General features: G+C 37.6%; 1 protein-coding gene and 1 pseudogene across 1 annotated transcript; both read left to right on the plus strand.

The window, feature by feature from the left end:
• Positions 1–1,932: 1,932 nt before the first annotated feature.
• LOC122196158 (expansin-B15-like) lies at positions 1,933–3,146 on the plus strand (annotated as a pseudogene).
• A 3,420-nt stretch (positions 3,147–6,566) lies between these two features.
• On the plus strand, positions 6,567–7,550 carry LOC122196159 (expansin-B15). Its single transcript, XM_042898505.1, has 3 exons — positions 6,567–6,632; positions 6,949–7,138; positions 7,228–7,550. Exons 1-3 carry the CDS (start codon positions 6,567–6,569, stop codon positions 7,548–7,550), a joined length of 579 nt encoding a protein of 192 aa, XP_042754439.1.
• The last annotated feature ends 16,066 nt before the right edge of the window (positions 7,551–23,616 follow it).

Below are 23,616 nucleotides of genomic sequence, written 5' to 3' on the forward strand. Positions count from 1 at the left end.
GTTTGGGAATATGACCTCTGATTTACTTGCATTTGGAGCAACGGATGGAACTTTGACAGTTTGTACTGTTTCTGAGCCACCTTCAGTTATGAAGAAGTTAACTGGTCACTCAAAAGATGTCACAGGTCGGAATATCTGGTATTTGGTCATTAGTCTTTTGAAAATCAGAAAACCATCTTGGTTTCATCTTACTTGCAAAATTTTCTCCAAGTCATGAGCTTCTCCCAATTATATATTTTCAAGTCTGAAGATGGTGGTGCAAACAAGTAAACATGGCTACACAATCAGTTTTCTTGATATTGTATGAAACTTTTATACGATTCCAAATTATGTTTTATGTTTTAGTAAACAATTGTATAAGATATTCAAATGTTTTGATATTGTATGATTTAATGTTTTTGTAGTTAAATTTAGTGTTTTTGCGCTTTTGTATTTGAGGAAACTGGAAAAGTAAACAAAAATAGAAGTTGAATGTAAATTCTATATAATATCTATAGAGACGGCATTTCGTAGCTATAGGTCTAGCTATGGAGACGACATGCCGTATCTATAGGTCTATCTATGGGGGCGACTTGTCATCTCTATAGGTCCAGCAATGGGGATGACAACCCCAAACCAATAACAACGATATGTCGTCTCTAAAAGGTACCCATGGCGACGATATCTATAGCGACGACCCAAATTATCTATTGCGACGGGGCTATAGCGACAAATGTTATAGAGACGAATTGTCGTCACAACCACCTATAGAGACGACTTTCTATAACCTATAGAGACGACATTTGTCGTCCCTATAGGTCTCGTTTCTTGTAGTGATATAATATTTCAATATAATAATTAAAATAAATGTAGTAATAAATGAATATCAATTTAATTAATGGACTTAGCTTATTATTTCAAAATTTCCAAATTAAAGCTCATTAGTGTATTTTATTTATTTATTTAAATTTAAAAGATAAAAAATCAATTTTAATAATTCATTATTTTTCTTATTTTTTATAAATCCAAAGTTCTTAAATATTTAGACATTTATATTTAATTTTTTTAAATAATCCATATAATATATGGGTCACACCTAGTTACAAAATATAACCCCATTTAGGATGCACTAAGAGAGATTTATCTACATAATGATTATACTGAATAAACACGACATTGTAAAATTCTAATCTCGTTGTCTTTAAAAACCAATGACCCAAGCCACCATCACCCATATGAGTTGCAAAATAGCCTCTTAACTCCATAAATGCTCAATTTCACAACACCCCCGGCTTCGTTGTGGTGGAGGCTGATGAGAACATCAACCTTTGGAGCATTTTTAAATTTGGTTGGGTGATTTACGGACTAATTCGAACTTCACTTTCATAACCGGCAGACAGAAGGTAGTGTACTAATATTATTAACGTTGAAGTACGATTTAATTAATCTTAAATAGATATGGAAGAAATATGAAAGCTTACTTTAAATGATGAAATAAATGGCAGCTTTGATTCGAATTCAAGACTTACTAATACCTGACATAAACTTATATTAATTACTTTTGAAAACTTAGTGAATAGATACTACAGTTAATTTTGATAACTTAAAATGAAAACGAGTTGCATAATTATGAAAAAAGAGATTACCTATATAATTGTATTTACAAATTCCCACAAACTAACTTATGTATAATGTTTATATTCTTGACTTATTTGCGATAACAATGTTCACAATAAATTTAGACTCAGCAAATACTGAAATACCTTTCTCAACAGAAAATTTACTTACTGATATTTTGAACATACTATGAAGATATAAAAATAGAAATGTTGAAAATTAAATACCGAGAGTATTTCAAGGACTACAATTATGACAACTAAATAAAAATATTAATTATCACATTCTTGTTACCAATATAAATACCAAAAGAATACCGAGCATATTCAAAGTAAAATGGCGTTCAACCTTCAAAACCCATTTTCCATTTTCATTTTTGTGTGTTCAATTGCTTCTCTTTTTGCAAGCAATTCTTTGTGTTCAAGCGATGACCTCTTTGCAAATGGAGATGGGTTTTCACCAGCTCTAGGAACATGGTATGGAGATCCAAGAGGCGCTGGAAGTGGTAACAAAATCTCAATATAATTTGTTTCATTTTCGGGAAAAAAATCTCATTACTTGTGAAGAATATTAGTATTCATTTTATCAAATATATCTACAGGAGGAGCTTGTGGATGGGCTAATTGGGCTAATGATGTACAGTCACCACCATACTCAGCCATGATAGCAGCAGGAAATTCTAGGATTTATTTACAAGGAAAAGGATGTGGGGATTGTTATTAGGTGAAGAAGTTAATCCCAAAGTGATTTTCTTGATTATGATTACAAATATATATATATATATATATATATATATATATATATATATATATATATATATATATATATATATATATATATATATATATATATATATATATATATATATATATATATATATATATATATATATATATATATATATATATATATATATATAACTTGACTATTGTGGTTAATTCTTCTCAGATTAAATGCAGTCGAGAGCCATACTGCTCTCTGAACCCTATTACTATAACAATAATTGACGAGTGCCCAGGTGCATGTAACAATGTTCCGTTCCATTTTGATTTAAGCGGGACTGCTTTTGGTGCAATGGCGAATCCAGGACAAGCTGATAACCTCCGTAATCTTGGCCAGGTTGATATTCAATATCGAAGGTACGTGCATGATTTTATTAAACGAGTGATTGAGTATATATAACAAAGATCGTTATCTAATAAGACAGTCTAGCTACGTACATGTGTAGGGTGCCATGCTACTATGGTAGAACAAAGATCGCTTTCAAGATTGATGCAAAGACAAACCCTAACTGGTTCGCACCTGCAATTGAGTTTGAAGATGGTGATGGTGGACTTAGTTCAGTGGAGATATCTCCGGCTGGTAGTCAACAGTTTGTACCAATGAAGAATATTTGGGGTGCTGTTTGGGAAGCCGACGTCAGCCCATCTTTCCATGGCCCATACTCGTTCAGGCTCAGGTCTCCAACCGGCAAGGTAGTGGTAGCTTCTAATGTTGTTCCGAATGGCTTTGTACCTGGTCAAACATATTTCTCAAACGTCAACTTTTAGCTGCTAGCAATGTTTATCGATAGATTAATTGGATCAAAACTAAAGTAATATTTTCAGCTTACTTTGACTATAATGTATGCCATCTAGAAATTAGAAGGTTGATCCTTAAGATCGTTATGTGTAAGACCCTACCTTTTAATTATATCATTTTAAAATACTATTTATGTTTACAAAGCATAATGTTTAGCCAAGACTTATTCCATTTATGTTATTTTTGTGGTTAGATAATTATAAGATTCAAGGGGTTTAATTATGACTTTTACAATACACAAAAATAGTAGCTAGTACGATGCTTTCCACTTTTAAGTTCCCAAAAATAAGCCTTTTTTCTTTCCCAAAATTCCATGTAAGTGATCCAAATCACTTCTATTTATCTCCAACATCTAAAGTCTCAGTACATGTCAAATTAAAACAGAAATATATATTTTATTCTGAACAATTTCCATATATCAATACTATAAAATCATCCCATGTCGTAACATATGCAATGTAATGCAAAGTTTTGGGAGACCACACATGAGATCTCGTTGTCGTCGGAATTGTTGGCTCCTCTACAATTTTGGATGACTTATCAATCCCTTATAGCCTTCGTCTTCCCAAAGTCACAACTTCAAGTCATACTTGGCATGGCAACGCCACCGTCCCTTATTGACATGGTTGTATGTATGGGCGGAGACAGTAAGGGGTTGTCAGATGTTTTTGTTAGGTTTTATAGGTTACAAAATTCATGCGGTGGAAAATAACTTAACCCTTAAGTTCACATGCAACCTAATTAGATCTATGGTTTCACTATTGAAAGCTATAAATCATAAACATCAAAGAACCTTAATATGGAAACCCTAGAAATTTCGAAAATAATAAAAGGTTAGGGTTTACATACCTTTTAGTTATTGTTTGTAAATAACTAATCAAATCATTCTTCAAAAACTGTTGGAAGCAAGCACCATAAATCTCGTGTCTTTGATGGTTCTCACCCAAGGGAAAATTTCCTATATATCCTTCCAAACTTTAAGAATGTCCTTATAAAATATTAAATTACGTATATGTCATTTTAAAACTATAACATTTACATATTTATCCAACCCTATATTTTAATTAGAATTACAGGATTTTAATATTATAAAAGTTATATAAAATTTAAAACTATATATAACTTTACCAAAATACCCTTTACAATTAAATCCAAAATAATTTTAATCAATTAAGCGTGTAACTAATTCAATTCAAGGCCTCTTTCTCTTTACATAATCGATTCATACACCATCCTTTTCACAATTTGCCTCACCTTCTTCTCTCATATATCCTCTATCGACGACCATCACTGGTAGTAATTGGTGAGAACAGGAGGGGGAAATCGTGTGTTACAGTGATTTAGTCGTGAATAGGGGAGGCTGTACCTAGGTCACAACCATGAAGAGTTGACGTCGAATTGGGTTTTCGAAGTAGCTTGGCATGAAGGCGACTTCCCTTGCTGCAGTAAACATAAAATCCCAAAGTAGAACCCGAATTCTAATCTCCCTGTGATTTGTGTTGTTAAGGTTTTGCATTTGCACCCAATTTCACACTTTGTTGGTTTGGATCATCTTTCTTGGTTTCAAATATCAAAATTATTGTTTAAGTTTGCTTTAGGGTATATATATGCTTAGGAGCCCCAATTCTCACGACTAGAATAAGAAAACAACCTGATGAAAGTCTTGAAGATTTCACGTTTTTGAGGTTTAGTTTTTACCTGTTTGAGGTTTTGTCATATTTAATTAGGTTTAATGCTAATTAAATCTATTTACTTCTATTTATTAATAATCTGGAAAGGGTAATTTAATACAATCATCTTTTATTTTGATTTTTAAATATATTTTTTGGTATTAAATTGATTAATACCTCATTAACTTATAAGATTGGATATAAATGTAATTTTAATAGGTTAAGAAGGATATATACGTAATTATAAACTTTGAAAGGATATAGATGTAATTATTAATGTTTGCAAGGACATATGTGAAAATTTTCCCACACCCAAACCCTAACAACTAAGGAAACTTGAAGAGATAGGAAAGGGATATGATTTTCGACTATTCTCTTAGTAGAAGTAATGGCCGAAAATGTGATGCCAAGAGACCTTATTTATAGCTGATACAAGAAGCTTTGGAAACCTTAATTGGAATATAATATTATTATTTTAAATTTGGTAATTATCCAACACCTTAATTATCTTTAAGAGATATTTTAGAAACCCTATAATTTCTCCCCAAAACCGTCCACCACCTTGGGGAAGGTTTTGGAACCCCTATTTTCAACTATTGAACAATTACAACTTTAATCCTTGCACTTTAATTAATCTAATTAATAAAAAATTAATTGAAATTAATTTCTGATTGGTTTTTAATTAAATAATAATAATATTTCTAATTAATATATTATTCTCTTAATATATCAATAAATCATTTATGTCATTTATTAATGTAACAACCAAATTTTAAAAAGAAAATTTTCATTTTTAAATAATCAAAAAATTTCCAATAAACCACAAAATCTCAAGAACAATTGTTTTCAAATTCATAACATCAACAATTTTATTTTAAATATCAGAGTGTCCCATAAAAAAGCATGAGAGAGTGCATGTCGCGCTATCAAGCATTGCCCTTTCCCTTAGGCTCAGAAGTACCTGAAACAAACCAACAAACAGTAAGCTAATGCTTAGTGAGTTCCCCAGAGCATACCCCACATAATCCATATAATCACATAATCCACATTAGCTATAAAAGCTACATAAACCATATAAGCCATGCATACAAACATATAAGGAAGTTGTGGGTTCCCCATGGTCTTACTCCATGATGCCATGGGCTCCCCACATGGTCTTACACCTAAGTGCCATGGGCTCCCCACATGGTCTTACAACCAGGTGTCATGGGCTCCCCCTATGGTCTTTAATAGGAAAACCATGGGCTGCCCACATCGTCTTACATCCAGGTGTCATGGGCTTTCCCATGGTTTTCCATACAAGTATACCATATATACAACTAGCATACCTCCTAACACATAACCAACTAACTACCATGCCACATAACACTACATCAACAAGTGTACCATATATCATAAAATGGGCGGCCTTGGTGCCTTTGACCCATTGGTATGGTGAGGAGACTCACCTCTATCTGCAGAATCCGAAAGATGCTCTCCTAACAGTCCGCGAACACCCGTGTTGTATAATAATACCATTACCCTAGGTTAGGGCTGAACATTATCCAATCGAAGAACCCAAACCCCAAGTTCTTTCACAATGGCCCAAAAGGTCTTCCTTTGCTAATGGGCCCAAAGTCGATGTCCAAAATCATTAATAGGCCTCATGGCCCAATAAAGCCCAACCATAGTAACCGTGGCCCAAAAGAGATAAGTTTGCCCACTAACTCAAAATGTGACATGGCCCAAAGATTGATTAAGTCCCAAAGGGATTACACTCTCAAAACAAGTCTAAGCCCATCTGAGGTGTGTACGCCTAGCGTACCACCCTAGTATGTGCAGGGTACTGAGTCCCTAAGCTATACGCGCTGCACATGCTAATATATGCCCATCGTACAAACAAATTAAGCACATCTTCCATTAAGTGCTTAATACTCGATGTTCTAATGTCCAATCTTTAAATCTGAGTCCATTAAGACGTTCTAAGGCATAAATTTGGCAACTTTGTGCCTTTGCATGTTCCATATCTTCCCAACAACCCATTAAGACCTTTTCAAGAGTCTGAATCCATGCATGAGGTCAAAACACCCATCAAGACACTATTGTGGTTAATTCTTCTTAGATTAAATGCAGCCGAGAGCCATACTGCTCTCCGAACCCTATTAATGTAACAATAACTGACGAGTGCCCAGGTGCATGTAACAATGTTCCATTCCATTTTGATTTAAGCGGGACTGCTTTTGGTGCAATGGCGAATCCAGGACATGCTGATAACCTCCATAATCTCGGCCAAGTTGATATTCAATATCGAAGGTACGTGCATGATTTTATTAAACAAGTGATTGAGTATATATAACAAAGATCATTATCTAATAAGACAGTCTAGCTACGTACATGTGTTGGGTGCCATGCTACTATGGGAAAACAAAGATCGCTTTCAAGATTGATGCAAAGACAAACCCTAACTGGTTCGCAACTGCAATTGAGTTTGAAGATGGTGATGGTGGACTTAGGTCAGTGGAGATAGCTTCGCCTGGTAGTCAACAGTTTGTTCCAACGAAGAATATTTGGGGTGCGGTTTGGGAAGCCGACGTCAGCCCATCTTTCCATGGCCCATACTCGTTCAGGCTCAAGTCTCCAACCGGCAAGGTAGTGGTAACTTCTAATGTCGTTCTGAATGGCTTTGTACCTGGTCAAACGTATTTCTCAAACGTCAACTTTTAGCTGCTAGCAACATTTATCGATAGATTAATTGGATCAAAACAGAAGTAACATTTTTAGCTTAGTTTGACTATAATTTATGCCATCTAGAAATTAGAAGGTTGATCCTTAAGATGGTTATGTGTAAGACCCTACCTTTTAATTATATCATTTTAAAATACTATTTATGTTTACAAAGCATAATGTTTAGCCAAGACTTATTCCATTTATGTTATTTTTGTCGTTAGATAATTATAAGATTCAAGGGGTTTAATTATGACTTTTACAATACACAAAAATAGTAGCTAGTATGATGCTTTCCACTTTTAAGTTCCCAAAAATAAGCTTTTTTCTTTCCCAAAATTCCATGTAAGTGATCCAAATCACTTCTATTTATCTCCAACATCTAAAATCTCAGTACATGTCATATTAAAACAAAAATATATATTTTATTCTGAACAATTTCCATATATCAATAGTATAAAATCATCCCATGTTGTAACATATGCAATGTAATGCGTGATTCAAACATATAAAAGTTTTGGGAGACCACGCATGAGACCCTGTTGTCGTCGAAATTATTGGCTCGTCTACCATTTTGGATGACTTATCAATCCCTTATACCCTTGGTCTTCCCAAAGTCATAACTTCAAGTCATACTTGGCATGGCAACGCCACTGTCCCTTATTGACATGGTTGTATATATGGGCGAAGACAGTAGGGGGTTGTCGGATGTTTTTGTTAGGTTTTTAAGGTTACAAAATTCATGCGGTGGAAAATAACTTAACCCTTAAGTTCACATGCAACCTAATTAGATCTATGGTTTCACTATTGAAAGCTATAAATCATGAACATCAAAGAACCCTAGTATGGAAACCCTAGAAATTTCGAAAATAATAAAAGGTTAGGGTTTACATACCTTTTAGTTATTTTTTGTAAATAAATAATCAAATCATTCTTCAAAAACTCTTGGAAGCAAGCACCAGAAATCTTGTGTCTTTGATGGTTCACACCCAAAGGAAAATTTCATATATATCCTTCCAAACTTTAAGAATGTTCTTATAAAATATTAAGTTACGTATATGTCATTTTAAAACTATAACAATTTACGTATTTGTCCAACCCTATATTTTAATTAGAATTACAGGATTTTAATATTATAAAAGTTATATAAAATTCAAAACTATATATAACTTTACCAAAATACCCTTTACAATTAAATCCAAAATAATTTTATTCAATTAAGCGTGTAACTAATCCAATTCAAGGCCTTTTTCTCTTTACTTAATCGATTCATACACCATCCTTTTCACCATTTGCCTCACCTTCTTCTCTCATATACCCTCTATCGACGACCATCAGCTGTAAACCAGTGTCGCCTTCATGCCAAACTACTTTAAAAACCCAATTCGACGACAACTCTTCATCGTTGTGACCTAGGTACAGCCTCCCCTGTTCACGACTAAATCACTGTAACGCACGATTTCCCCCTCCTGTTCTCACTAATTACTACCAGTTGAAGCCTCACCACTTTACCGAAGATATGTCATTTTAAAACTATAACATTTACGTATTTGTCCAACCCTATATTTTAATTAGAATTACAGGATTTTAATATTATAAAAGTTATATAAAATTCAAAACTATATATAACTTTACCAAAATACCCTTTACAATTAAATCCAAAATAATTTTATTCAATTAAGCGTGTAACTAATCCAATTCAAGGCCTTTTTCTCTTTACTTAATCGATTCATACACCATCCTTTTCACCATTTGCCTCACCTTCTTCTCTCATATACCCTCTATCGACGACCATCAGCTGTAAACCAGTGTCGCCTTCATGCCAAACTACTTTGAAAACCCAATTCGACGACAACTCTTCATCGTTGTGACCTAGGTACAGCCTCCCCTGTTCACGACTAAATCACTGTAACGCACGATTTCCCCCTCCTGTTCTCACCAATTACTACCAGTTGAAGCCTCACCACTTTACCGAAGATGTGTCTCAACCCCTATTTCGTTGGCTTCCCCTGCTGCAGTAAACATAAAATCCCAAAGTAGAACCTGAATTCTAATCTCCCTGTGATTTGTGTTGTTAAGGTTTTACATTTGTATCCAATTTCACACTTTGTTGGTCTGGATCATCTTTCTTGGTTTCAAAACATCAAAAAAAAAATTTTAATCTACTTTAGGGAATATATTAGCTTAGGAGCCCCAATTTTCATGACATGAAGAAGAAAACAGCTTCTTGAAAGTCTTGAAGATTTCATGTTTTTGAGGTTTAGTTTTGACTTGTTTGAGGTTTTTGATGGGTTTGAGCCATAAGAACTTTCCTATGTGCACATACAAACCCTAATGCTTGGATCTAAGTTTCTCTAATTGAACATGCAATGTATCCAAGACTTCTATTGATAGATCTTGTATAAACATTCAAATCATAACATACGAAATCGGATCTAAAGGAATACCTTGAGTTGCTTGCTTGAATCTTCTTGTCTTTGGGGCTTAGAGTCACAATTGGCACTCCTCTAATGGCTTACAAACACCAACTAGCAAGAGGATGATAATAGAGAGAGAGAGAGAGAGAGGAGGGTGAGAAATCGGCTAGGGTTACTCCAATAACAAGGGTGCCGATTTCCTCAACCCCATGGGTCTATATATACTAGTGAGCCTCTTAGGGTTTCACCCTTAAAACACTAATTGAATAACTTAGGCCCTAAGCAATCCAATATCCTTATTGATAAGCCTTTGGACGATTTCTAGGCTCTTCCAAACCCTAAAATCATCCACCCTCTTATTCATAAGGAATCACAGCCCAAAATACAACTATCATACAATTGACAGTTTATGCCCCTTTATTTAATTAATCTCTTTAAGTCACCAAATTAATTCATAATTAATTTATGAATTATATCAATCAAATAACAATATTATTATTCTTTATATTATGCTCATAATATATTAATAATATTTCTTCTCTCATTATAAATCATCATGTCAAGTTGCTATGGTGAAGGCAACCCAAAAGGACCATGCTGAACCGGGTCAAATACTTACCAAATATAGTTATAGCCTTAAACACTAATCCAACAGTCTCCCAATTGGATATGTCTAGTAACTATATATGCAAATACAAACCGATTAGCAATCGTAGCTCTCAAAGACGCTGTCAACTCTGATCTTATCAGTTCTGTCCTTTAGGTAAGGGATCGTACAGTCCTCTGTTCAGATATCATGCGGACACAATCACAATCCAGCGTTTAGTTTCTTGATCTCATATTTATTCGCCATAGAACTTAATCTAACACATCAATTAAGTTCTGACCGGGCCCGGCACATAAGTCAAATCAAATCATCGAGCGGCCGAGATATCGCTTTTACCCTCTTAGGATAAAAGTAACAGATAAACTTCGACTTATATGCATTTACTTATTCGCTAATCAATCATACACAACAATGTGTTTTATAACATCAATTTACTGATGCGGTTTCACATCATCAATGTACAACCAATTAACAAATAACAAACCATATATCTAGGTTTTAAGACCATATGATGTTATCATCTTGCGAGCACTGACAATATATATATATATATATATATATATATATATATATATATATATATATATATATATACACACACCTTAAAGTGATTCCAGCAAACACGGGTTTCTTCCAATGCTCAAAACTAGTTCATAAGCACTCATGAATGTTGCAGCAAACATTTGTTATGTCTAATACCATTTAGACAATCTACATACCAATTCATGAAAATCTTCTTTCATACCTACTTCCAACATATGAACGATTGTGGATCATTTGAATAATTCAATTATTCTTAATAACTTAATTATTCAGGAAGTCAAAACATGCAAAGTGAAACAACAGTTAAACGATCAACATAAGTCAGTAACTTTACTCATAAATAATACTCCTTTATTTAATCATCAAATGTCAATTACATTTATCTATTATAAGTTTCTAAAACTATCTAATCTAAACTAATATCATCTTTCAGCCCAATACTCCTAGCATGCTGCATGTGCTTAACCCTACTCAGTCACTTCGTAAGCAGATTTGCTGGGTTATCTTCTGATGATATCCTCTTAACCACGAGATGTCCTTCTTCTACTCGATGTCTAATAAAGTGATATTTTCTGTCGATATGACGAGATCTACCATGATCCCTCGGTTCCTTGGTCAACGCAACCGCTCCTCCATTATCACAGAAAATTTCCATAGGCTCCTTTATGGCAGGTACAACTCCAAGATCACCAATGAAGTTCTTCAACCATATTGCCTCCTTCGATGCTTCGCTTGCTGCAATGTACTTTGATTCACACGTTGAATCAACTACGGTTTCCTGCTTGGAACTTTTCCAAGTTACTGCTCCTCCATTAAGGGTAAAGACCCAGCCCGACTGCGAAAGATAGTTGTCCCTGTCGGTCTAAAAACTGGCGTCACTATACCCTCGTACCTTTAAGTCATCACTCCCTCCGAGGACTAAAAACCATTCTTTGGTAATCCGAAGGTACTTAAGGATATTCTTGACCGCAATCCAATGGGTTCTGCCAGGGTTCCCTTGATATCTACTGACCATGCTCAAAGCAAAGGCCACATCAGGGCGAGTACAAGTCATAGCATACATGATTGAGCCAACTGCGGAAGCGTAAGGTACTCGGCTCATCTCTACTATCTCGGCTTCGGTACTCGGACTTTGAGTCTTACTCAACTCGGCATTACTTTGTATCGGTAATTCTCCTTTCTTTGAATTCTCCATACTAAAACGTTTTAGTACTTTATCTAAGTAAGTGTTCTGACTAAGTCCTATTAGTCTCTTACTTCGTTCTCTCACTATCCTTATTCCCAAAATATAGGAAGCCTCTCCGAGGTCCTTCATAGCGAAGCACTTCCCGAGCCAGGACTTAACCTTATGCAGTGTCGGGACGTCGTTTCCTATGAGTAGTATGTCATCGACATACAGAACGAGGAAGCTGACTATACTCCCACTGGCTTTGACATATACACATGATTCATCTTCGCTTCGTACAAATCCAAACTCTTTGACTTTCTCATCAAAGCAAAGATTCCATCTGCAAGACGCTTGCTTAAGTCCATAAATGGACTTCTCAAGCTTACACACAGATCCAGAAAACCCTCTGGCTAAGCCATGTAAACATCCTCAGCCAACTTCCCGTTAAGGAAAGCAGTCTTGACATCCATTTTCCAAATCTCATAATCATGAAATGCGGCAATAGCTAGCATCACTATAACGGACTTTATCTTCGCAACTCGTGAGAAGGTCTCATCATAATCAACTCCGGGAGTTTGAGTAAAGCCCTTCGCAACCAATCGCGCCTTATATGTGTGTACATTCCCATCCACGTCATTCTTCTTCTTGAAGATCCATTTCCACCCAACGGTCTTACGTCCGGGCACATTATCAACCAAATTCCAAACTTGGTTGTCATACATGGATTGGATCTCGCTGTCTATTGCCTCTTTCCATTTAGCAGACTCTGGGCCTGCCATGGCTTCCTTATAGCTATTAGGTTCATCTAGACTTATTAGTGTACCATCACTAATATACGTGTCCCCTTCGGTAGTAATATGAAAACCATAAAATTGGGGTTGAACTCTAACTCTTTAGGAACGTCTAAGAGGTAAGGACTGGTCAATAGGTTCAACCGGAGTTTCCTCCTCGGGTTGAATGCCAGCGGTAGAGGTTCCTTCATCAATCGATTCTTTAATCTCTTCAAGCTCGATTTGCCTCCCATTGTCTCCTTGGCTTATAAGTTCTCGCTCTCGGAAAATCCCTCTCCTCGCAACGAAGACAACATTTTTATTCGGTCTATAGAAGAGATATCCAAAGGATTTCTGCGGGTAGCCGATGAAAATACATCGCTCACTACGAGGTCCAAGCTTGTCATGAGTATCTCGTCTTACGAAAGCCTAGCAACCCCAAACCTTGATATGTGCCAACGAGGGAGCTTTCCCTGTCCACATTTCGTGATGTGTTTTGGCAACCTTCTTAGTAGGGACTCGGTTAAGGATATGGGCGGCAGTCTCTAAGGCATACCCCCAGAATGAGATAGGTAGTGAAGCACGGCTCATCATAGAACGAACTATGTCTAACAAGGTTCGATTACACCTTTCTGCCACACCATTAAATTGTGGTGTCCTAGGCAGCGTCAATTGCGAAACTATTCCGCATTCCTTGAGATAGTCGTGGAATTCAAGACTTAGGTACTCTCCTACTCGATCGGATCGAAGCATCTTGATTTTCCTGCCCAATTGATTCTCCACTTCATTTTTGAATTCTTTGAACTTTTAAAACGTTTTTGACTTCTGCTTGATTAACTAAATATACCCATATCTACTATAATCATCGGTAAAAGTCACATAGAAGCGGCTCCTAACCTTTGTGGTAGATCTAAAGGGTCCACATACATCGGTATGTATGAGGTCTAATAAACCCTCACCCCTTTCACATGTGCTAGTGAAGGGTGACTTGGTCATCTTTCCAAGTAAACAAGATTCGCATGTGTCTTCTTCCCTAAGGTCGAATGACTCCAACACTCCATCCTTTTGGAGTTGGGCTATGCGCTTCTTGTTGACATGTCCAAGACGACAATGCCACAAGGATGCTCTAACCATACTGTTTGAAGAATCCATACACAACACATCATTTCCTAGGTTATCTACAACCATAATAGTTTCATAAATTCCATTACAAGGCATTGCTTCAAAGTATAAAACACCTTTTAGATAAGCATAAATACAACCATTCATATTATTAAATGAATATCTAAATCCTTGTTTAAACAACCCATGAAAAGAAATGATGTTTCGTGCCATATCTAGCGAGTAGCAACAATTATTTAAATCTAAATTCAATCCATTACTAAGCCCTAAAGAATACACTCCAATCTTGGTAACAGGCAACGATCTTCTATTCCCCATGATTAGATTTATTCTTCCGAGCTCCACATCTCTACTTCTTCCTAGTCCCTGCAAATCAGAACAAATGTGGTAACCACATCCTGTGTCAAGAACCCAAGAAATAGTGTGGGATGAATCACTATATTTAATTGTGTATATACCTGCAAAAGATGGCTTGATCTTTCCATCCTTGATGGCCTGCAGATATTTCGGGCAGCTTCTCTTCCAATGCCCTATTTTGTGGCAATGATGGCACTCTGCCTCCTTTGGGTTAGGGTTGGGTTTAGCAAGATCAACCTTGGTCCCACTAGAAGAGAAACCATCTCGGGACTTTCCCTTGCGGTGGCTCTTTGACGGAGCCTTCCTCTTTTTGCCCCTTCCCTGCCCTATAGCCAAAACAGGAGCAGTGGACGGATTGGGAGTTTGTGCAACAGACTTGTCCTTAAGGTTGCTCTCAGCAACCATTAAGAGCCCTTGGAGCTTTCTTAGGGTGACCTCTTCCTTGTTCATGTGGTAGGTCATCCTAAATTGGTTGTAACACAGAGGCAAGGAGTGAAGGACCATGTCGATTGCCAAGTCTTCCCCAAATTCGACATTCAACTTGCGAAGACGATCGACATACCTTTTCATCTTTTGCAAGTGTACAGTTAGGGATTCTCCATTTCCCATTTTAGTAGTGATCATGTTAGTGAAGATCTCGTAACGCTCCTGCCTCGCGTTTTGATGGTATCTCTCCAATAAGTCTTGATGCATCTCGTACGGATACATGTCCTCATAGGACATTTGGAATTCGGCGTCATTGTGGCTATCATGATGCAATGAACTTCATTGCATCACGCTCATGAGTCTCAAAAGCAGTCATTTCAGCCGGAGTAGCGATTTCTGGATTGATCTTTTCAAGCTTCTCGTCAAGGACATACTCCTTGTCCTCGTAGCGAGCAATCGTGCGAATGTATCTTATCCATTCGCTAAAGTTCATTCCATCGAAAGTCACCTTTTGGAAAAGGCTCATCAATGTGAACGAGCTAGCAGCAGCGTTGTTTGCGTTTGACATCTACAAATAGAAAAGACAAAGTTTGATTAGAATTAAATCCCTAATTATCACCCAATATGAAAAATTAGGGCTAGGATCCAACAACATTATTTACATATTAGAAAAAGGGATGCCGTAATCCAACATGCAAACAATTTGAAGGTAAGTGAATGAAGATTCACTAATTCTCCACCACAAAACATAACTTTAAGTTTTATTTAGAATTCCTAGATTTCGATGAGATTCATTGAACTTTTCAATGGCATGTTTAAATCTCGATATGCCCCTCTCGTTTGTGACTGGGATGCCGAGGATCACAAAGTGGGTGTGAATAACCATGCAAATCTACACGGTGCCTTCATTGTTACAATCACCTATTCGATATGCCGGTAAACCACACACGCTCCACTGAACTATGATAAACAATGAATCACCCTTTGCCATCTTTTCTTAGAACCAATTAGTGTGCCGGTAAACCACACACGCTCCACTAACTTCTTAGCAAGGGTGCAAAGTGTAATTTCATAGGTTTGCATCAATTCACTTTTCCTAAAGTAACTAGGATTAGGAATTTGAAAAACATGTAGCTACTTTGTATTTCAATATTATGCTTTTAATGAGGAGATAGGGTTGCCCTATCCTACCCGTTCGGCTAACGACCCTCCACCGATGAAGCAAGCGGTGAGTGTGAGTGTACACCCATTAAGCGCCATTTTATAGGCAGCAACCTTATACCCACCTTATAGACTGGCTTCGTGAATGAGGCCTACTAACGGTAAGACTAGCATTTTAATTTTATATATATATATATATATATATATATATATATATATATATATATATATATATATATATATATATATATATATATATATATATATATATATATATATATATATATATATATATATATATATTAAACTTGTAATCATATAGTAGTATGGGGTTGAATTTTAAACTTGTAAAATTCTAGGGTTTGAAATTTAAATTGTCTAAATAAAACTTTTAATCACAAAAATTAAATTTCAAAACTTGAGGACAAGTTTTAAACTTTTCAAAACATAAGGGATCAAATAACAAATAATTTAAATTAACCATTTAATCTCATAATTATCCATATTTGATTTATTTAAATGTCTCTTGCAAAACAATTTACCAATTTAAATTAAAATAATCAATTAATATCATATAAGGAAATTATTATTCAACTAATTGGTAAATATCTTTTGTTAGGTCAAGAATATACTCACATATATGTTAAAATTCGAATTTTATTGACCCATAAAGATTAAGGCAAGTTTCCATAAGAAAAACAACAAGAAATCTCGAAACAAGCTCCTTCTGATGCTCGAACTCGCCGAGTACCACAATGGACTCGCCGAGTTGAGGCCTACTCGCCGAGTCCACTATAGAACTCGCCAAGCTCATCAGGCAGAGGGACAAAAATCGAATTTTGCACTCAACAAGCAATCAACCTATGCATCAATTCAATAGAAACCAATCAAGGCTCTGATACCACTGATGGGTTTGAGCCATAAGAACTTTCCTATGTGCACATACAAACCCTAATTCTTGGATCTAGATTTCTCTAATTGAACATGCAATGTATCCAAGACTTCTATTGATAGATATAGTATAAGCATTCAAATCATAACATAAGAAATTAGATCTAAAGGAATACCTTGAGTTTTCTTGCTTGAATCTTCTTGTCTTTGGGGATTAGAGTCACAATTGTCACTCCTCTAATGGCTTACAAACACCAAATAGCAAGAGGATGATAATAGAGAGAGAGAGAGAGGGGAGGGTGAGAAATCAGCTAGGGTTACTCCAATAACAAGGGTGCCGATTTCCTCAACCCCATGGGTCTTTATATACTAATGAGCCTCCTAGGGTTTCACCCTTAAAACCCTAATCGAATAACTTACGCCATAAGCAATCCAATATCCTTATTGATAAGCCTTTGGATGATTTCTATCCAAAAATCGTCCACCCTCTTATTCATAAGGAATCACAGCCCAAAATACAACTATCATACAATTGACAGTTTATGCCCCTTTATTTAATTAATCTCTTTAAGTCACCAAATTAATTCATAATTAATTTATGACTTATAGTAATCAACTAACAATATTATTATTCTTTATATTATGCTCATCATATATTAATAATATTTCTTCTCTCATTATAAATCATCCTGTCAAGTTGCTATGGTGAAGGCAACCCAAAAAGACCATGCTCAACCGGGTCAAATACTTACCAAATATAGTTATAGCGTTAGACACTAATCCAACAGTTTTGTCATATTTAATTAGGTTTAATGCTAATTAAATCTATTTACTTCTATTTATTAATAATCTGGAAAGGGTAATTTAATACAGTCACCTTTTATTTTGATTTTTAAATATATTTTTTGGTATTAAATTGATTTATACCTCATTAAATTATAAGATTTGATATAAATGTGATTTTAATAGGTTAAGAAGGATATATACGTAATTATAAACTTTGAAAGGATACAAACGTAATTCCTAATGTTTGCAAGGACATATGTGAAATTTTTCTCACACCCAAACCCTAACAACTAAGGAAACTTGAAGAGATAGGAAAGGGATATGATTTTCGACTATTCTCTTAGTAGAAGTGATGGCCGAAAATGTGATGCCAAGAGACCCTATTTATAGCTGATACAAGAAGCTTTGGAAACCTTAATTGGAATATAATATTATTATTTTAAATTTGGTAATAATCCAACTCCTTAATTATCTTTAAGAGATATTTTAGAAACCCTATAATTTCTCCCCAAAACCGTCCACCACCTTGGGGAAGGTTTTGGAACCCCTATGTTCAACTATTGAACAATTACAACTTTAATCCTTGCACTTTAATTAATCTAATTAATAACAAAATTAATTGAAATTAATTTCTGATTGGTTTTTAATTAAATAATAATAATATTTCTAATTAATATATTATTCTCTTAATATATCAATAAATCATTTATTGTCATTTATTAATGTAACAACCAAATTCTAAAAAGAAATTTTTCATTTTTAAATAATCAAAACATTTCCAATAAACCACAAAATCTCAAGAACAATTGTTTTCAAATTCATAACATCAACAATTTTATTTTAAATATCAGAGTGTCCCATAAAAAAGCATGAGAGAGTGCATGTCGCGCCATCAAGCATTGCCCTTTCCCTTAGGCTCAGAAGTACCTAAACCAAACCAACAAACAGTAAGCTAATGCTTAGTGAATTCCCCAGAGCATACCTCACACAATCCACATAATCAAATGATCCCCATTAGCTATAAAAGCTACATAAACCATATAAGCCATGCATACAAACATATAAGGAAGTTGTGGGTTCCCCATGGTCTTACTCCAGGATGTCATGGGCTCCCCACATGGTCTTACACCTAAGTGTCATGGGCTCCCCACATGGTCTTACAACCAGGTGTCATGGGCTCCCCCCATGGTCTTTAATAGGAAAACCATGGGCTCCCCACATCGTCTTACATCCAGGTGTCATGGGCTCTCCCATGGTTTTCCATACAAGTATACCATATATACAACTAGCATACCTCCTAACACATAACCAACTACCATGCCACATAACACTACATCAACAAGTGTACCATATATCATAAAATGGGCTGCATTGGTGCCTTTAACCCATTGGTATGGTGAGGAGACTCACCTCTATCTGCTGAATCCGAAAGATGCTCTCCTAACAGTCCGTGAACACTCGTGCTGTATAATAATACCAGTACCCTAGGTTAGGACTGAACATTATCCAATCGAAGAACCCAAACCCCAAGTTCATTCACAATGGCCCAAAAGGTCTTCCTTTGCTAATGGGACCAAATTCGATGTCCAAAATTATTAATAGGCCTCATGGCCCAATAAAGCCCAACCATAGTAATCATGGCCCAATATAGCCCAACCATAGTAACCATGGCCCAAAACAGATAAGCTGGCCCACTAACTCAAAACGTGGCATGGCCCAGAGATTAATTAAGGCGCAAAGTGATTACAATCTCAAAACAAGTCCAAGCCCATCTGAGGTGCGTACGCCTTGCATACCACCCTAGTACGTGCAGGGTACTGACTCCCTAAGCTATACGCGCTGCATATGCTAATCTACGCCCATCGTACAAACAAATTAAGCACATCTTCTATTAAGTGCTTAATACTCGATGTTCTAACGTCCAATCTTTAAATCTGAGTCCATTAAGACGTTCTAAGGCATAAATTTGGCAACTTTGTGCCTTTGCATGTTCCATATCTTCCCAACAACCCATTAAGACCTTTTCAAGAGTCAGAACCCATGCATGAGGTCAAAACACCCATCAAGACACCATTTTTATGGCATGAATGAGTCAAAGGATCTTAGATCTACTCTTCTTAAGCACTGGAGTTGCTCCAACTCTCTAGAGATGATCTATAAACACCAAAAAGGAGAATATAGAAACCCTAACTGGATCTAATGAATAAGATTGCAAGATCAAGACTTTATACCTCCAGAAGCCCTTCAAGGTGAACTAGATGCACATTATTGAAGCCTAATGACACTCCAAGCTTGCTTAGAAATTCCTTCTTCTTGAATGAACTCTAAAATGGCCACAAATATACTCCTTAAGCTCAAAAACACTCTTACAAGGGATCTTTGGCGTAAAAGAGCGAAATAAGGCTATGGAGGCTGATTAGGGTTTGGTCCAAGAGGCTTAATGGTGTTTAAATAGATGTCAAGTCTGAGAATTAGGGTTTTGGCCCTCTGTCGCATATGCCCCGCATACCTATATACACGCCCTATGTACACGGCCACCCTCCGCGTTCATGCATCCTTATTACGCTAAGCGTACTCCTTGAGTATGCCCCGCGTACTAAGTGACCTTTTATGCCATCTTTTCTATTTCAATGGTCAAAACAGTAATAACAAATTTGGAGTGTTACAACTCTCCTCCACTTACAACTCTCCCCTACTTGAACTAGACTTCGTCCTCGAAGTCCATAGATGCAAATAGATCGGGGTAATGCTCCTGCATCTCATCCTTCGGCTCCCATGTCCATTCAGAGCCTATTCGGTGTTGTCATTGAACCTTCACCAGCTTCACTTCCTTGTTACGAAGAACCTTAGTCTTTCTATCTAAAATTGCAATGGGTCTCTCAATGTAGTTCAGGCTCTCATCAACCTGAATGTCGTCCAATGAAATAATTGTGTCCTCGTCTGTGACACACTTCTGAAGCTGAGACACATGGAAGGGGTTGTGAATCTGGCTAAGCTCTTCCATCAGATCCAAACGGTAAGCCACCTTGCCCACCCGGGCAAAAATCCCTGAATGGACCAATGTATCGGGGCCCTAACTTGCCCCTCTTCTGAAACCTAATGACTCCCTTCCATGGTGACACCTTCAGTAAAACAAAGTCCCCCACCTGATACTCAAGATCCGATCGGTACCGGTCACCTTAGCTTTTCTGATGGCTCTGTGCGACTCGCAGCCAGTCGCACACTTGTTGAATCAAATAGGTAGTCCAGATCACCACCTCATTGCTCCCCATGACTCGGTGTCTAACCTCGCCCCAACAAACATGGATCCGACACCTCCGACCATACAACAACTCAAATGGGGGTCGGTCGATACTAACATGATAACTATTGTTATTTGACAACTCTGCTAGTGGGAGGTATGTATCTCAACTCCCACCAAAGTCCAATACACAAGCTCAAAGCATATCCTCCAGTGTCTGGATCGTCCTCTCTCTGGCCATCTATCTGGGGGTGGTAAGTCATGCTAAAATGTAACCGAGTGCCCAGTTCCTCGTGGAACTTCCTCCAGAATCTAGATGTAAATCGGACATCCCGGTCAAAGACCACCGACACTAGCACCCCATGCCTAACCACCACCTCTTGCACATGAATATATGCTGATTTCTCAGCGTAGATGCTCTTGGAGATCAGAATAAAGTGGGCACTCTTCATCAACCTATCCACAATAACCCATATGGCATCCACACCCTTTGTTGTCCTCGGTAACTTCGTTATGAAGTCCATGGTGATCTCTTCCCATTTCCACATAGGAATGGGTAACGGCTGAATCTTGTCGTGAAGCCTTTGATGTTTGGCCTTGAACTTCCTACAGGTCAAGCACCGCTCCACGAACCACTCAATATCTTGCTTCATTCAGGGCCACCAGTAAGTCAACCTCAGATCCCTATACATCTTTGTGCCCCCCCCCCCCCCCCCCCCGGTGAATAGAGAACTTGGATCTGTGTGCCTCCTCCAGGATCTTCTGTCTCACACCCCCGGTTACCGGTACCCACCCGGCCACACTGTGTCAGAAGACCTCAGCTATCCCGAATAAACAAGGGAAACTGACCTCGAATCCGCTCTATCTTCCAATTCGCTTTCTTCAAGCCCTCCACTTGAGCCATCTTGATCATATCTAGCAGTGGAGAGAACACTGTCATCCTCAAACAAACGTTCTTGATCGGAGAATCCATCGTCTTGCGGCTCAAGGCATCAGCCACCACGTTGGCCTTCCCTGGATGATAAAAGATCTCACTATCATAATCTTTAAGTACATCCAACCACCTCCTATGTCACATGTTTAGGTTATGTTGATCCATCAAATGCATTAAACTTTTGCGTCGGTGCAGATGGTGCACCGAACTCCATATAAATAGTACCTCTAAATCTTGAGGGCAAACAGCATAGCCCCAAATTCCAGGTCGTGTGTAGGGTAGTTCACCTCGTGAGGCTTCAACTGCCTCGAGGCGTATGCAACCACACGCCCTCTTTGCATCAGTACTGCGCCTAACCTCGAGATCGATGCATCATAATACACTACCAAATCATCCAGCCCCTCAGGTAGTACGAGAATCGTATCCTCACATAACCTCTGTCTCAGGGTCTCGAAAGCCGACTGTTGATCCGGGCCCCATCGAAATGTCGCATTCTTCTTGGTCAGGCGGGTCAAAGGCACTGCAATCTTGGAGAAATCCTGGATGAATCTCCAATAGTACCCCGCTATACCCATAAAGCTACGAATCGCAGATGTGTTCTTCTATACTTCCCACCGCATCACTACCTCAACCTTAGTTGGATCCACCGAAATACCCTCCTGTTTGATGATGTGCCCTAAAAATTGCACCTCTCGCAACCAGAAATCACACTTTGAGAACTTGGCATAAAGCCTTTCTGTGCTCAGTGTCTCCAATACCTTCCTCAGATGCTGCTCATGCTGCTCCTTGGTCTTAGAATAGACCAAAATATCATCGATAAACACAATCATTGACCGATCCAACATCGGTCTACACACCCTGTTCATGAGATCCATGAACGTTGTTGGGGCGTTGGTGAGCCCAAATGGCATCACCACAAACTCATAGCGCCGATACCAAGTCTTGAAAGTTATCTTCGGTATATCCTCATCCCGAATCCACATTTGATGGTACCCCAATCGAAGATCAATCTTGGAAAACCAAGACTCACCCTGCAGCTGATCGAACAAATCATTGATCCTCGGTGGCGGATAACGGTTTTTCATCATTAGATTGTTCAGCTCTTGATAATCAATACACATCCTGTGTGACCCGTCCTTTTTCACAAATAGGATCGGTGCTCCCCACGGGGAACTGCTTGGACGGATAAACCCTCGGTCTACCAGCTTCTGAAGCTGCATAGATAGCTCCTGCATCTCGGGCGAAGCTAGCCGGTACGGTGCCTTGGCTATCGGAGCGGCACCCGACACCAAATCAATGCAAAACTCCACTTACGTCTCCGGAGGCACTCCAGGTAACTCCTCGGAAAAGGACAACTCGAAACTCCTGTACAACCGGCACACTACCTAAATTCCGTCGAGGTCCCAACCCTCGTATCTGAGACATATGCCTAAAATCCTAAACAACCCTGCTGAAGAAGTCTCCTAGCCCTCGAAGCTAAATAAAGGGTTAGCCCATATGAGGCCCTCTCTCCATGAATAACAAGTTCTCCCCCACTTGGGGTTCAAACCCTTACCAACTGGCGCTCACAATCTATCATGGCCCCATTGGCCCCCAACCAGTCCATCCCGACGATCACATTCAACCCTCGCAACGGTATCGGG

This window comes from Lactuca sativa, chromosome 9 (genome assembly GCF_002870075.4).
Source record: "Lactuca sativa cultivar Salinas chromosome 9, Lsat_Salinas_v11, whole genome shotgun sequence".
NCBI lineage: Eukaryota > Viridiplantae > Streptophyta > Magnoliopsida > Asterales > Asteraceae > Lactuca > Lactuca sativa.